This window comes from Scedosporium apiospermum (assembly GCF_000732125.1).
Source record: "Scedosporium apiospermum strain IHEM 14462 chromosome Unknown SEQ_SAPIO_0154, whole genome shotgun sequence".
NCBI lineage: Eukaryota > Fungi > Ascomycota > Sordariomycetes > Microascales > Microascaceae > Scedosporium > Scedosporium apiospermum.
In genome coordinates, this window is record NW_015971855.1 from 972,298 (window position 1) to 987,859 (window position 15,562).

Genomic DNA, 15,562 nt, shown 5'->3' on the forward strand with positions numbered 1-15,562 from the left:
ATGCCCTCTTACGGTTCCCTACACTCCCCATCGCTCAAGAAAATGGAAACTTCGCGTGTCCAATATGGGCGTAAGGGGATTAACATGGCCAACATTATTGGCGACCCCTTCGCCCTCGCCACGATCTCTATTTCAATTGTAAGTAGCATCGATGCTTCTTGTCTTGTCTTTTTATCGTCAATTGCCTACCGCCAATCGATCGACCACGCCATGCCGAACTTGTCAGCCCTCTCGCCGCCCCAATGTTGCCTACCACTATCGAGAGGATGCTCGGGTTGTCAAGAAGAGCACCAAGTGCAGCTCTAGGATGGGGGTCCCTCAAAAGTCGACGAAAGACATACAAATCTCGCGACCCCTTTTCACTCTACCGATGGGCATATTAGAGCATGCAACCACTGGATGAAATCGCTAACTGAGTCTCGATAGCTTGCCTGGCTAGTGTCCTTCATTGGAGGTGTTATAGCTCAGATCCAAGTAAATGGCACTCGAAACTTCCCACCATTCGCGTGGTGGTCCACCGTCTACATTCTCTTCCTGATACTAGGAATATTCGTTGTTGTTGCATCCGATACGATTCAAACTTACCATGTCGCCGTCGTCGGATACCTCGCCGCTGGACTTATCCTTTCCTCTTCTTCAGTCAACTTCCTCATCTTCTCCCCCATGTCCTCTTTCCAGGCCACGGCCGCTGGTTTCATCCTTTTGTCGATGGTTCAGGTACGTTCTTGAGTGGGGTGACAGGTTTCGAAGTGTAGGTTTTTTTTTCCACTAACAGTTGGGTCAGATTGTCTGGATCTTCTACTTTGGATCGGCCCCCTCCGCTGTTCCCCGCGCCTACCTCGACTCGTTCGCCCTAGCCAAGGAATCCACCATGAACAGGCCGCCTATCAATGGTTATGGTGGCATGGCAAGGCCCGAGACTTCGACTTCGGTTCAACCTCCGCAGATGTACACTTCGGCTCAGCTGAACGGCTTTGAGAACCCGTCCCCTGTCGCTGGCATGACGAGCGTCGCCCGGACGTCCACCATCCCTCCCACGTTTGGTAACAGCACCGTGAAGGGTGGCCCCACCGCCAGCGGTGCCGACACCGAAGTGGTACCCCCAACAGAGTACCCCTACCGTGCCAAGGCCATCTACAGCTACGAAGCGAACCCCGACGATGCCAACGAAATTTCGTTCTCGAAGCACGAGATCCTCGAAGTGAGCGACGTGAGCGGAAGGTGGTGGCAGGCGCGGAAGGAGAACGGAGAGACAGGCATCGCGCCAAGCAACTATCTCATCCTGTTATGAACTACGACTACGGTCGATACTGTAATGACTTGATCCGTTTCCTTTTGTTCTAACATTACTTCTTCTATACTCGGGGCGTGTGTTCGCCAGAGTGTGGTTTCTTGACATATTCTTCTGTTTCAAAATTCGATCATTGTCTTGATTCTTCCTCTCTTTTATTGTTCTTTTCTTCTGTCCGGTGGGGGCGCTGGAAAAGGGATTACTGTTGCGGCCGCTCTCAAACGATTAATGGGCTATATCCGCTCTATGATTTCTGTTGGGGGGACGAACATCCCGACGTCTTAGGAGATGATACCAACAGCCCGGGAGGGAGTCGATAGGGTAGGCAACGTGGGATTGTGAGCTGTATTTCTTTATTATTATCAACGGCGTATATCTGGGTAAACATGCAAAGAACATAACGATGCTTTTCGAATCCAAGTTTGAGCCCACTCGTCATCTCTGGCACTGGGTGAATCGTCATACTTTTGCTGTGGCCTGGTCGTCACGCCGCTTCAAGCCACTGTTTCCTTAGTACACCATTCTCTGTATTCATTCCTACATACTCATTACCGACGACCTTTGCGTTTCAGTAGTCTGGTCTTGTTCCTGTATGTGCGCAAGTTTCCGTGATATACGTTCAAAAGAACTATGGTGTCTTCCACGACCCCATTAACCGCTTCTCCCATCATCTTCGAAATCGACGGCCGCTATGACAATCGGGGTTAAGCACCGGTCACACGGCAATTGGTGCAGTCAAGAGGGCCTTCATCTTTTATATGCAGGGGAAGGGGAACGGAGATAAGAATAACGCACGGAAGAGATTCTGAAGAACCACCCGGGCCGTGTGAAAGGCGCCCTTCTCTTGGTCAAAAGAGAAATAAGCTTATACGGATGCATCGATTCCATTCCAAAGGCACGACGACGTTTCCACATACGAGGGATTCCGGCATCAAACCACCCGAATGTGAGTAGAACTTTTTGCCCTTCTTGGCTTGATACGAGTGACGATGAGCCAAGACTTGGCGGAAAATGAGAATGCGAACTAATTCCGATGAAGGCTCTAGTTCCTCCAGATAAAACAGCACCTGGTTATTGACTGATGAACAGTCCAGCGATGAGGTGTGTGAAAACTGTTGAAGTGGGCTGCATTTTTCTAGGAAGGACGGATGGGGGTTGGTTGAGATCTCGGGTGACGAGGACGATGATAAGAACTGTGTAGATTGCGATGATACCGGCCACGGCGAAGGGAACGGGGGAGAGTGAGAAGTGAGTGGTCAAAGTCAAGCAGGAGACCTTGGATAGGCCTGGAAACTTCAGGTATCGAAGGAAAGATGTTGGTATCGTGTCTCTAGCCGGTGACAGCGATACGTGTATGAGCAGGGCCACCGATGGATATCCAACCCCTGGTCACGGCTGCTCATTGTCTACCAAGTCCCGCAGGAGCAATCTCACTCCTCCCACCTAGCCAACATCGACGGGAGCACCTTCCCTCTTCCCGCCTCCCTCAAACCGGTCTCAATAGCCATATATATATATGGAATCTCGGGAGCAAGCCATCACCCTTAGTCAGTGAAAGCTTGGCTTATTCGGTAACCACCCACGGTTGACGATCCCTCCGGCACCTCACCGGTTCGATCCACGCCTCGTGCAAAAACGCGGGCACCGGATTTTTCAAAGCGGAAGCTCGGCTCTCTCCAGCGCCTGACGCATCTACCATCAATGGGCGCCCAATTATTCCTAGCTAGGTATGCCATAGAAGGGATTTCCCTTACCGTAAAGTAGCTAGAACAGGATTTCCTAGCCGATCAGCCCCGCAAGGCCCCCGATGATAGGGGCATTGGGGTAGAAGGATGGAGTTGGGGAAAGGGTTTTTTTTTTCATCTACTTTTATAAGTTAATTTCGTTCATATCTCTTGAGAGGAAGATGTATAGAGCGCCGTTGTATAAACGATTTGCTGGTGTGATTGAGGATGATATCTTGTTAGTGATAGTTGATATTTTAACTGTCTAGCCTCTTTCTTAATTCCCTCTCTTTCTGTAATACCTCCAACTCTAACCTCTCTACGCTGTACTTTAACGCCTCCTTCTTCTGTCTTATAACCCTCGCCCTGAACTTCTCATCTCCTCCGAGCTTCCTGCCCGTCGCCGACGCGGCCGCCCCTCGTCTCGTCTTATTGCCTAAAGAGGAGGAGGAAGAAGAACCTTCCGCCAGGCGACCATGCTGGAGCTCGGCGCGGGCCTTCAGCGTCTCTATGCGTCTCTCTCGCCGCTGGAGCTGGCGGTCGGCGCGGTCGAGGAGGAGGGAAATGTACGGGCCTATTTCGTCGCGGAGAGAAGCTTCTGCGGCGGCAAGCGTGGGTTGGGGGATGAGTTCGTAGTGCTGTTATGTGTTGCGTTAGTTTTATGCTCTTTCTATAATATTCTTTGCTTTTCTGATAGGGTGGTATTCGATCTGGGAGGAGAGAAACGTACGCGGACGGTCTTGAGGATGGTGATGAGGCGAGGGAAGTCGGAGACGCCGTTGCCGAGGGTTTCGACGGAGGATTCGAGAAAGTTGAGGGAGGTGCGGAGGGAGGTGACGCAGTCGTTATATGTTGCAATATTTTGGCTTGACATTTTGTTTTGTGCTGGCGGTGGTTGAATGTGGAGGGAGGGGTGGTGGTTTGGGCCCGGCGGGGCACCGCTCGGTCGCTTGGACAGGGAATCGCGCGGACTTGTTGAATGGGGCTATCAAAATCTGATTCTGCCGACTGATGGTGCCTTTTCGTAGGGAGTGAGGACGTTCGCGATGGTAGTCGTGGAGGATTTACGTTGGAGAGTGGTCGTTGTTTTGTCGCGGTTTGGTGTTTGGTGGAGGAGATGAAGTGAAGTCAACAATGACGAACGCCCACCGACGGCCCGTTTGGTCCGTGCACATCGACTCGACCAGAATTATTGATCAACATCGCGGATGCCACCTTGACTGATACAGGCTCTTGAGGGCTTAAGAAGAAATTACCTCTTCCCTCGTCGGTAACACGAGATTCCGGTGTATGTATTATTTGCCCTATCATGGGTTTCACATTGCCTGGTTGGTCGACTGGAGCAGCGGGACAGGAGTATCTGGGCTCAGAACGAGGAGATCCCCATTTACACTCCAGGGCCCATCTTGAGGAGCCAGAGACGACATGCCTAACTTCATAGTGAACCACCAATTTAGGGAAATATAACTTATCGAAAGGCTGATATTCTCGAAAAAGAGCCTTGAATATAATTCAAAGTAACCACTGTAGATTTAACGTGTGTCGTCTGGAATCGAGGACTACACAGGTACACGAGGCTCGTTGGCCCTAAACTGGCAACCAACAGCGCAATATCAAAGATAAGCAGGTGGCTTTAAAACCCCCCAAGGAAATGATTGGGATAAAAGTAAGACATTGTCGACGGAGGCGGCATACCAGAAGTTGAGCCCATATCTATCTCTAGGCCTGAGATAACACTGGGAAATGAGGTTATCCGCGACCGAGTCATTCTGCGTCACTCCAGAACCCGTCTTCTACTAAGCGATGCCCGTGCTGCTCCTAATAATCACGTACGCGATGGCGATGGGGGATACAAGACAGGCGCAAAAGCAACTGCCCACAGAAGAAATGACTGCACCGTGCTGGAGGGGCACATATAAGTTGCTTCACGATTCAAAGATGAGATCCGCCCTCTGTCATGACGAAAATGGTACGGTCCAAGCTACTTGTCTCGCCGGTGCCAAAATGGAGATGGATATCCCCCCAGTAGTTCCCTCCAACTTCTAATATCTCCATAGGGAAGGACTTTCACAACAGGCTAGCTCCTCGAACCGAGTCGGCCCCCATCCTACTTTCGATTTCTGCATGGTATTCCTGACTCAAGTGTAAGACAACAATAGCCTGTGGCGCTCCGGGGAGTAGAAAGCAAGCAGATCTTGGCGAAACGCATGGCGGCTGTGCACCGGGCCACGGATATCCCGCAGAATTATTCTGTCGAGGTCTTTTTTCTTTTTTTAAAGGAGGGGCTTTTACATTATCTCAGACTGCGAGCTGTTGAGATTGTCCGCAATAAGAACTGCCGTTGCCCCGGGCTGGGGAATATATTGCGCGAAGGACCCTCGGAGAGACTCGGATCGCCAGGCAAGGAGATGGTGTACTTGTATGTTGGGCTTTCGGGAGACTGCAGAGTTGGCTGCTCTGCATTTATTACCTGTGAGACTGGAATCGTGTCCTCGCGTTCAAGCCATGCCCTGGTTCGAATGATATGGGCGGCTGCGGATTGGCGTTTCCTTTGTGACCCACGGGGGCTTGTGTTCGAAGCGTGGGAATGGCGACATTACTGTCGGCTTCCGCTAATACGAAGATGGATAGAGCCTTTTCGCCGAGACACCACAGCCTCGAGAGCTGAGCTTCATCCTTGCTCTGCCCAGCAGCGTCCCGCAAAGAAGCTAGCACCCGTTGAAACAACCGAGTCCACATGGGTGGGCGTCGAAGGATGCCCTAACGAGATAGTTGGGTTCTAGAGGGGGCCAGGTCGGTGGCTTAGAAGGCTGAGAGCATGGGGTGCGGTAGATACTATGAAGTAATAGCCAGGCAGCCAGGCTATTCTTGGGTCCGGGTCCCATGAAAACTTTGCATTTCACACGCTACGAAGTAGCTCTTGGGTGGTAAGACGGATCATAGGATTCTCACCGCCACCCATGGTTCTCATCTGATAAGCAGGCTCCCGCTCGAACAGGAGAAATACACCTGTCGTGAGAATCCCAAAAAGCTATTTATTTCACACTTCGCTTGTCTTACCGAGGACGAGGTCAGTCCGACGTGCGGTGATGCAAGCTGACATTCCATCTGCACGTCTGAAAGGAAGAATAATACTGGGGGTGTGGCGTGGCAACCCGGGGAATGTCGGCTAGGCGTACAGACGCAGCAAGACTAATACTAAGAAAAGCACACAAAGAAGCGAATGGATTTTTTTCCTCACTCCATTTCTTGACCTTGATTGGAGGCACACCCGGCCGTAGTATATAGCCTCATCAACAGGCCGCGATTGCAGGGAACTGAAACAATTTGGATAAAATAGCCGCCAAGGCATGGGGGACGCGGCATCGGGAGAAAAGGCAAAGAGCGGAAGATTTGAAAGAGTGAGATGACCCGGAGTCGGTCAATGGAATGCATGGCGGGAGCGATGTAAATCAAAGTGGGATCAATCAATGGTATTCCTGGAAATCCATGGCAGTTCTAGTAAATATCTGATCTTGGGGTGTTCTTTGTGATGTCGCCTTCCTGGCATGTCAACTCGAGTCTGACTGCGCAAGATCGCGTGGCGCGAATGGCAATGGTCCATGTGGCGGGGGGTGATCTTGGGCTTCATTGCTCTCTCTCTGGCTTGCACACTTGAGTCGGCGAAGAGTCAAGGAGCATTAAACCGTAACACCCCTGGACAGACTCTGTAAATTCGTTGGTCCATCAACCATGACCTTATTTCACCACAGACACCACAGACCGCCGAGGATCCATTCTTTGTCCGCTTCGTCGACCGCCCGGATTCTGAGACCTTCCAAAGTTTTGACGAGTACGCCCCGGTGCCAACTTCGATGGTGCCTGGTGCCAGGAACGGATGTGACGATTTCACCTTATTCGGTCTGGCGCCAGGCACGAGAATGCAGGAACGGGGGAAGTGTAATTCAACGGGCCACACGTACGGAGCAGTGTAGCGTAATGGACGAAGTAAGAAGAGGTGTGTACTCCGTACTGAGGTACACGGCGAAGTATCCAGGTTGATCGAGTGCCTTGCAAGGTACCTTCGGCTCACGCACGTTTCGCCGATTTCTTCAGTGTACCTCAAATGTATCCTCCGACAACCCCATCACCCGTCTCGTCCATCACTCACCATCCATCACCCGAGCGCACATCCCATCGAACGGACCATTCAATTGCAAGATGCGAGAAGCCAATCAACCAAAAAAGTGGATCTGGAAATTGCGCACCTCTCACGATGGCCACTCTCGACAGGGATTTCGAACGAGACGAGAACACTTGCGACGACCGAATCGACCAAGCGAACCCCAGATTTTACTTAGCGGGGCTCTTTAAGGTCTTTAAGTGCCTGTTGCTCATTTTACAGGGACAAAGTACCGTGAAAAAAAGTGTCCACCAGACCATTAAGCCCCTTGGATATGGATCTCTTCTGGTCCCCCGTTGCCCCCCCCTTGGCTGGGCCTGAACCCTTGTCAGTTACACCTTAACACACACAGCATAGCATCGGTGGCCCACTGTCCACCCCACGAGACGAGAGAAGAATTGCGATAATTTGCGGAAGGTGGGATGGTCGAGATAATGTGCAATGTCTTTGCGCTATCAGGCGCAGATAAAGATTGTTCGACCTGCGATTCATCGACGAGAAATAATCGATTCTGTCGCGCCTCGGGGAACCAGGCCCTCGGTGGACAGATCGATAGAGCTGCCGTCATCGCCTCTATTATATTATTTTATCTGCTTCGCAGAACCCCAATTCATATTTCCAGTGTTGGTAGAAGATGAGCGATGCGACGGCGATGGCGCCAGCGCAAAGGACCTGGATGCTCTGGATTTGCCTCCCACGCCACTATGGAAATAGTGTAGTGTACATGCACTGGTCAGTCGCAGCCACCAGAGCGCACACGCACACTCCACTACGCTCAATACACTACTCTATCTCAATCAGAGTGCAACGGTCGTCGGTGGATACCAATCAATACTAGATGGTGTAGATCGGTCCATCGAGAAGACCCATTGATTTGCTCATTTCAACGATATTTGCCGCCGTTGTCTAGTGGAGATGTAGATCTATATACTTTGTTGCGCATCAATTGATCTCGACGACGGCCTCGGAAGGACTCTCGGGCGTGAAAGCTTGTCTGCTGCTGGCTAATGACACCGAGGCTATTCTTCCGTTCGTGGAAACACTGGAGACCACCTTCTGACAAGGCATCCCGGCACTGACTTTAATAGAGTACAATCATGTACATCCTCGTCTGCTTGTCTCTGGTTAAAACTGCCACTAAAAGAGCCATATAGAAGTACTATTATGTACTTAGTCTAAGTCAAGTGAGGAGACGACTTTTTTCCTTTTCTTCTCAAACTCGCATGGTCGCCAGACCCCCAGACTGTGGCTGCTGTGGATACAGGATACAGAACGGACGGACGGACCATGAGAAAGGCTCAGGCTGCTCCTTCAGGATTAGCGTCTTCGAGCAAAGTCGGCACCACCCTCGGCCAACGCCCGCCCATCTTCGCGACTTTGGCACAGGGTGGTACGCTCGCATCGAGACGAGAGGGAAGGGAAAAAATGCTTCCAAAGCCCAATTTCTCCTTCGCTTTCGCCTGGTTGGACCACCTCTTCTCACCCGTCCATCGAGACACCCCCTCCAAACCTATTGCGACACCAAAGCACGCACCCCCTGGTTCCTCGAGGAATTTCCCACACGGCACTACTCTACTTACACGCACCACACCCCCCTCCCTTCACAATCTCGGCCGCTCTCTCATTTCCTGCCCTGCGCTTGTGGGCTTTGTGCCTGTTATTATCATGTCCCTGCTCGCCCTCTCTTTTCGTCCACACCTCCTCTTATTCTCCTTCTCCCTTTCACTATCACGATCCTGAGTTCGCAAGTCCGTCCATTCTTTTCGCAAAACTTGTTCTCTTTGAGCAAACCCACAGGGCTTCGTTGGCAAAGTCCATTCCAATCGTACAACCTGCTTTATAACCGGCAACTCTTATACTCGAGATCTCTCTCACGAAACCACTCACTCAAAAACACACACAAACTCTTCGCGCTTATAAGCCACTCGAAACATAACCCAACGTTTGACGAACAGAAACATCCATCGTTTGGATCTTTTGGCGCTTCAGTTCGATCCAAGTCGATCCATTTTCTCATCTCAAACCAATCCTAGAAGGAAGAAAGGAGAAGGTCGCTTTGGATTAGCCGTCAAGATGAAGCTCTTCACGCTCGTGTCAGCCGTCATCCTCCCCATGCTTGCCATGGCCCAGGAGGCTACCACCACCACCACGCTCACCTCGACCACCACTCTCACCAAGACCGTCACTCTAAGCAAGTACACCGAGACTGCCTTCTCCAACGGTACCATCACGTCGTCTGCCCCTGCTGGAGCCTCTACCACCGTGCGCCCTCCCGCTTCCACCACCAGCGAGGCTCCCACCGAATCGTCCTCTTCGGCCGCTGGCGTCCTGGACGTCGCTAACGTTGCCTTTGCCGGCTTCGCTGGTATGGTTGCTATCGCCCTCATGTAAAAGTCGCGTTCACGCGGCTTGAGTGAGGGGAGAGAGAGGAGGAAGTTGAAAGGGGACGGGCGCGTGACGTTGTTAATGGGAGGGATCTTGGGTCGAAGATGCAGCCCGAACTCGAGCCGTATCGACGCCGAATATCCTATCCGTCCATCCAGTATTATTTCCCTTTGTTTACCTGCATGACGATGAACGACAATGAGGGCTGTACGTTGACGAAGATCAACGATGAACTCGGAAAAAAAAGCAAGGGCCGCTTTCATCTTTGTTCAACCAAAAACCCATCTTCGCTTCTTCTTCGTTTTGAATACCCACTTTTTCACCTTTTGACCCTTTTTCTTTTTCAAAAAGTCCTCATCGGAGGGCCGCCACGCCTTGATGGTGCGAACCTGTTTTCCAGGAGACGACTGTATCAAATCGAAGGATGAGCGACGGATATTCTCTTTTCGATACAGGTCGTTTCCTGGCTGGCCAAATCTACCTGCATTGCCTCTTATATGACGACTTGTCGTCATTCCGCCCTGAAAGTGGCCGAGGGCCGAGGACCACTGCTTCATATCCCTCGATGGGGATGTGATGTCGGCTCATGAAACCTCACGACCACCTTACCAACGAACGAACCGCGGGACCGGAAAAAAATGAGAGGAAAGGAACCCTTGATGGCGCTGTGTACTTCTTCATACCCCCTGAACTATACTACCTTCTTGAAACCACGTTCTTCTCCCATCCTCAAGCCCTTAGCTTTTTGACCTTTTGGCTTGAGAGATGTTGGCTTTTTGTTAGCCCTTCCCATTCTGTTTTCTAAGGCCATTGTTTAAGTGAAAGCGAGGCGAGGGAATGGTGTGATTGGAGTCTTTTCTTCTTTTTTTTGATACTTGGAGTGGGGGAGGTGGTGTTTCTTTGGTAGAAAATAGCAAGTAGGAAGATGTCAAATATAGAGGTCTGTCTCCTTCGCGGGGCGGACCAAGTCTTTGGCGTTGAAACGTTTTCTTGGTGATTTCATGTTCTCCGTCTTAATGGATAGGCCTCCAACTGAAGCTATAAGATGCACTAAGATCGCCGGATGGTCTTGATAATCCCCTCGGAGATCAGTGTCACGTTTAGACCTACTGAAAAGGGGTTGAGGCTTAATCAACGCTTAAACTCAATGCAAACAGAGGAATGGGGCCCCAGACAGGCTTGGGCAACGCCCTTGTTAGTCATCATTGATCACGACTTGGGGAGTGAGCCGTTTCATTCCAGTGCAAGTTGGAAATGTTTTAGGCCGGAGATACCCGATTCAGTGGGTGTCGTCGGGAACCAGGGCCCCCAAAAATTTACGTTGACGAATCATTGACTCGCCAATTTTTATTGAAATCTCAACCACGATCTCGTGGCTGGTCCCTCAACACATCAAGTTCCATTTACACGCATTGTGATAGCTACGCCCACGACCAGAGCTTTTGGGCGCTGGCTGTCAAGACCATTGACCTGCAATCCGCCGTCCCGCAGCGGAATCTCCCTCTTGAGAATCAATCGACGATGCCGCCAACGTCGCTCCAACGCCTGCAGCCGCCGCTCCGGCGAGCTCTCGCAGCGAATTTGTCATCCACGACCATCCGATCATTCGCAACCATCCCCGGCGAACCCTCCGAGACGGCAGCGCCATCAGGCCAGACCAAGGCGCGGCGACCAACCTACTTCAAAGACACCACCGTAGCGCCCTTCTCCGAGTTCGTCGGCACCTCCTCAGCCGCCGCGCCGCTCTCACCAACCGAGGCCTACACCCTCCGCACCGCCGAAGTCGGACCCGCCGGCCGCAAGAAGACCATCACGCGCCTTCCCGAATGGCTCAAAACCCCGATCCCCTCCGGCAACAGCAACTACAAGAAGATCAAGGCCGACCTGCGCGGCCTAGGCCTGCACACGGTCTGCGAAGAAGCGCGCTGCCCCAACGTATCCGAGTGCTGGGGCGGCTCGAGCAAGTCCGCGGCGACGGCGACCATCATGCTCATGGGCGACACGTGCACGCGCGGCTGCCGATTCTGCAGCGTCAAGACGAACAGGAAGCCCCCCCCGCTGGATCCGCACGAGCCGGAGCACGTGGCGGAGGCGTTGAGCCGGTGGGGGCTGGGTTATGTGGTGCTCACGAGCGTGGATCGGGATGATTTGGCGGATGGGGGTGCGAGGCATTTCGCGGAGACGATACGCAGGATTAAGGCGAAGAGGGCGGATTTGCTCGTCGAGGCGTTGACGGGGGATTTCCGTGGGGATCTGGATATGGTGAGGGTTGTTGCCGAGAGCGGGTTGGATGTGTATGCGCATAATATCGAGACGGTGGAGGAGTTGACGCCGTATGTGAGGGATCGGAGGGCGACGTTTAGGCAGAGTTTGAAGGTGTTGGAGGAGGTGAAGAGGGTTAGGGGTAAGGAGGGTATCATTACGAAGACAAGCATCATGCTTGGTCTTGGTGAGCAGGAGCATGAGGTGATGGATGCTCTACGAGGTATGTTCGGCCTTTACGGCTTGGCTGTTTACTATTCCCCAGCCCTTTCCCTTTGTTGCGGTTCCTTACTGAAGTAAACCATTGCAGAGCTCCGCAAGGTCGACGTTGACGTCGTCACCTTTGGCCAGTACATGCGCCCCACGAAGCGCCATCTCAAGGTGGAGAAATACATCCCGCCTCACGAGTTCGACATGTGGAGGGACCGCGCCATGGAAATGGGCTTCCTGTACTGCGCAAGCGGGCCCCTCGTCCGCTCGTCCTACAAGGCGGGCGAGGCCTTCATCGAGAACGTGCTCAAGAAGCGGGCGGGGCAAAAGGCGATTGATGGTCAAAAGTTGAACGAGGCCATTGCCGCGGAGGGGCAAGGTGTCGAGTCAGTGAAGGAGCAGTAAGGGGGTTGTCTTGGACGAATGGTCCGATAAGGGACCGTGGTGGCGTCTGCCTCCGCTGCTGTATATTTCCTTCTCTGGTTTGTCGTATGGCCCGGTTTATTTTCCCGGGCTGGCGTTCGGGTTCTGCTACTAGATAGATGGGGGATCAACTACATCATCGCTCCTCGGCAATTTTGTCCCTCCCCTCTTTCAAGGACGATGAGGGAAGGTAATCTATTCACCATAGACTACTACTACCGCGCTACACAGCTTGAAAACTGGTTCTCGCGGGCTCCCCCGCGTTACTGTCACTTCTACATCTCGAGGCAATTGGTGAGCTTGAGCTTGAAGGTCAGAGTGATCGGATGCGATAACGCGAGTCGCGATTGCGGGTTTTCGCCTCAGCTCGGCTTGATTCACGGATCGCGAACTCGCCGAGCGGGGGAGAAGCGCCGAAGGCCCTTTCGTCGGTTTCTTCGCTTTTCTCATTCATTGGACTTTTCTGGTGTAGCTGCCCTCCTTCACTTTGTTCCAATGGTGTGTTCTTTAATATCTTTCCTCCATTCATGGACCAATTCAATCTCATGCCATGTGCAGGTAAGCACTGCAGAGAAGGATGGGAAAAGAGGGACAATCATTGGATGGGAACCGGGTCTGTGGTCGGCACATAGACACGTCGCAGACATTGGATCGGGGTCGAATGTGCTTCTTTTCCCCTCGGATTCCTTCAACGATAATAGTGCTACTATATTACAGCAAGCCGCAGAGTGAGAGTTGCTTTTCGGGAGAGGCTTACTTTGCTTTTTTGGGTATGCAGAGCGCGCTTGCGAGGGTGTCACTCGATGCTAGGTAGATGGATAGGATGGATAGGACGGAGGGAACGAGCTGAAGTCTAACATGGGGGTTCAGTTGAGAAGCGGGAACGGGGGAAGTGTTTCAATGTACTTCGTAGGCACTAGTACACCAGCACCAAGTCAATGAGGTGATGTTGAGAGTCAACCTGAGACGACAGTTGATGTCATTTCTGGTGAGAGTAGGGATGTTTCTTCTGTGACGGATTTGTATAATCTCGATTCTCTCATCTCATGGGAGGCAATCAATCGCGGAAGGATAACACTGTCGAGATCGCAATGGCATGGCGGCTGGACCTGGGTGGCGACGGCTGGCGGATCGAATCTGTCTTGGTGTCACTATCGCCCGGTTTAGGTTCGGTGGTCCCTGATCCCTTTGCCGTACCTGACACCAGACCCCGTCTTGTCAATGTCAGTGCACTCCACTAGACTCAACTTCTCAACCGCTCAAAATGCAATGCTACTGTACTTTGCTTGTCTTCCTCGAGGTCAAGCCAAGGGTTCTTCTCGGCAGAATCCCGGGTGCCCCTGGCAAATATTTATGCAGGCGCGACTCTCTATTCGACAATGACGCCGTCTCGACCCTCCCCTTGCCTCCGTCCTCCCATTGTCCTGCATCCGCTTTGGCGATCGCAATTTTAACCTCAGCCCTCTTCAGTGATGGACATTGAGACTCATCGACCATTGTGGTGGCATTATGATTGCGCTAGTCCTGTTTTGTGTTAATCCTGGTCCTCGGCCCCATGGTCCGCTTGCTCTTTTTGAGTCTTGGTCTTCCATCGTCTCCTCTTTTCCCCGACTCGGCCTTCGTACCTTTTTTTTTCTGCTTGGCCGTTATTAGACTGTTAGACTGACGGGGCATCAGGTGTTGTTGCCTTCCCACCTTCCGATGATGTCGGGTCAAAGGGAAGTTGTCGGACTCAGTCCACGTTTTGCCAGCTCCCTTGATCACTCGCAGAGCGTGCTCGGATGCCTCGATACTACAAGTATACACTCCCTCGTACTTCCCAAAGTTTTGACTCGGTGCGGCACGTTCATGCGAGAATTGTGTGCGCACGTTTCCTCACTTACATAGGCTGGGCTGCATCCACACCTGCAGGATCGCATCGCGCACGCGCTCTACCCAATTTCTCGCGTGTTTCTCTCCTGCTTACTTTTTCCCTTCTCCCCTTTTCCAAGCTGGAAAACTGTGTTCGGATGACGCAGACACAATGAACTATTTGCTTGTTATGACTGCTGAGAGAGTATTCTGTCTCGTCCCTTCTCCCACTCTGTGCATCTTTTATTGCTTTCGGAGACAGGTTTAAGTTCCATCTCTGCCGGCGCTAGAGCAAGGGAGAAAAAGGAGGCTAGCTGCGGCAAACTTCGAAGTCGAGGTTGCCTATGGGTCCCGTTCACCTCTGCCAGAAAAGCATGATGCAAGTCAATATTCTAATTCGCACACATCACGTCGCCTTATGGTGTGGCTATGTTACCAGAGTTGGCGCGGAAGTACTTCGTACTCGATGGGAAATCATCGTGCATCGTATCTTCCCGTTCTGGCAGGTCTGAATTGTAATATTCCGCGGTCTCGGGGTATTACAAGTGGTATCGCCTGCATTGGACCGCGCACTCGGACCTGGTGATGGAGCCGTCCCTTACCCCGGACTCTTCGTATCGTAACTCATGAGAGGATGAAAGTGTCCATGGCTTCCCTTTCGTCAGGGACACGGCGCAAGCTGCAAGTGCACATTGCAAGCAGCGATGCTGGGCGATACCATCACTCTCCATTACAGAAGGGAAACGAGCGGTGCGATGAAGGTGATGAACACAATATAAAAGAAGCCGGGAACAGCTTCATTCTTCTACGCGTTCCAGGAGATCAAGGAAGAACAGCCCAGTTCAGCAAAGTATTTCGAACTTATTTCTTTTTCCTGTCAAATCTTCGAGGTACCAGACAGGTGGGATCGATTGGATTTGATGTCTTTGACACCTTTGAGCCATTGATCCCTCCCGCCCATGGTCCACGGTTCCACCTCCGAGCGCCCCTAGTCCATCCGCCTGCGCTCACTCCACTAATACTTGCTTGTCTGTATGTACCTGCGTCTGTCTCCATCCCGGGATCTGGTATCAGTCTAATAATATCCCCCCTCGGTCCTCTCTAAATCCTTGTCTTTCATTTCTATCCCACTCAGCTTTTCATTCATTTTTCATCCTCCCTCACCCACGCTCATTTAATAATATCTTCCGTCCGTTTTGGACAGTCACTCGTTTTCAAGGGTGTTCATACAAGCCCTCGCTAATATCGTCCTGC

At 52.0% G+C, this 15,562-nt stretch overlaps 3 protein-coding genes and 1 pseudogene across 3 annotated transcripts; 3 read left to right on the plus strand and 1 right to left on the minus strand.

Moving 5' to 3' along the window:
- Positions 1 to 1,291, plus strand: SAPIO_CDS10033 (uncharacterized protein; the record flags this gene model as incomplete). Its single annotated transcript, XM_016783696.1, has 3 exons — positions 1 to 138; positions 427 to 717; positions 785 to 1,291. The coding sequence occupies 3 exons, from the start codon at positions 1 to 3 to the stop codon at positions 1,289 to 1,291; spliced, it is 936 nt and encodes a 311-aa protein (XP_016639141.1).
- A 1,981-nt stretch (positions 1,292 to 3,272) lies between these two features.
- On the minus strand, positions 3,273 to 3,889 carry SAPIO_CDS10034 (Uncharacterized protein; the record flags this gene model as incomplete). Its single annotated transcript, XM_016783697.1, has 2 exons — positions 3,273 to 3,653; positions 3,746 to 3,889. 2 exons carry the CDS (start codon positions 3,887 to 3,889, stop codon positions 3,273 to 3,275), a joined length of 525 nt encoding a protein of 174 aa, XP_016639142.1.
- Positions 3,890 to 9,250: 5,361 nt separating this feature from the next.
- SAPIO_CDS10035 lies at positions 9,251 to 9,568 on the plus strand (annotated as a pseudogene; the record flags this gene model as incomplete).
- A 1,515-nt stretch (positions 9,569 to 11,083) lies between these two features.
- SAPIO_CDS10036 (Lipoyl synthase, mitochondrial) lies at positions 11,084 to 12,439 on the plus strand (the record flags this gene model as incomplete). The annotated part of the gene is made up of 2 exons (XM_016783698.1): positions 11,084 to 12,047; positions 12,135 to 12,439. 2 exons carry the CDS (start codon positions 11,084 to 11,086, stop codon positions 12,437 to 12,439), a joined length of 1,269 nt encoding a protein of 422 aa, XP_016639143.1.
- Positions 12,440 to 15,562: the final 3,123 nt, after the last annotated feature.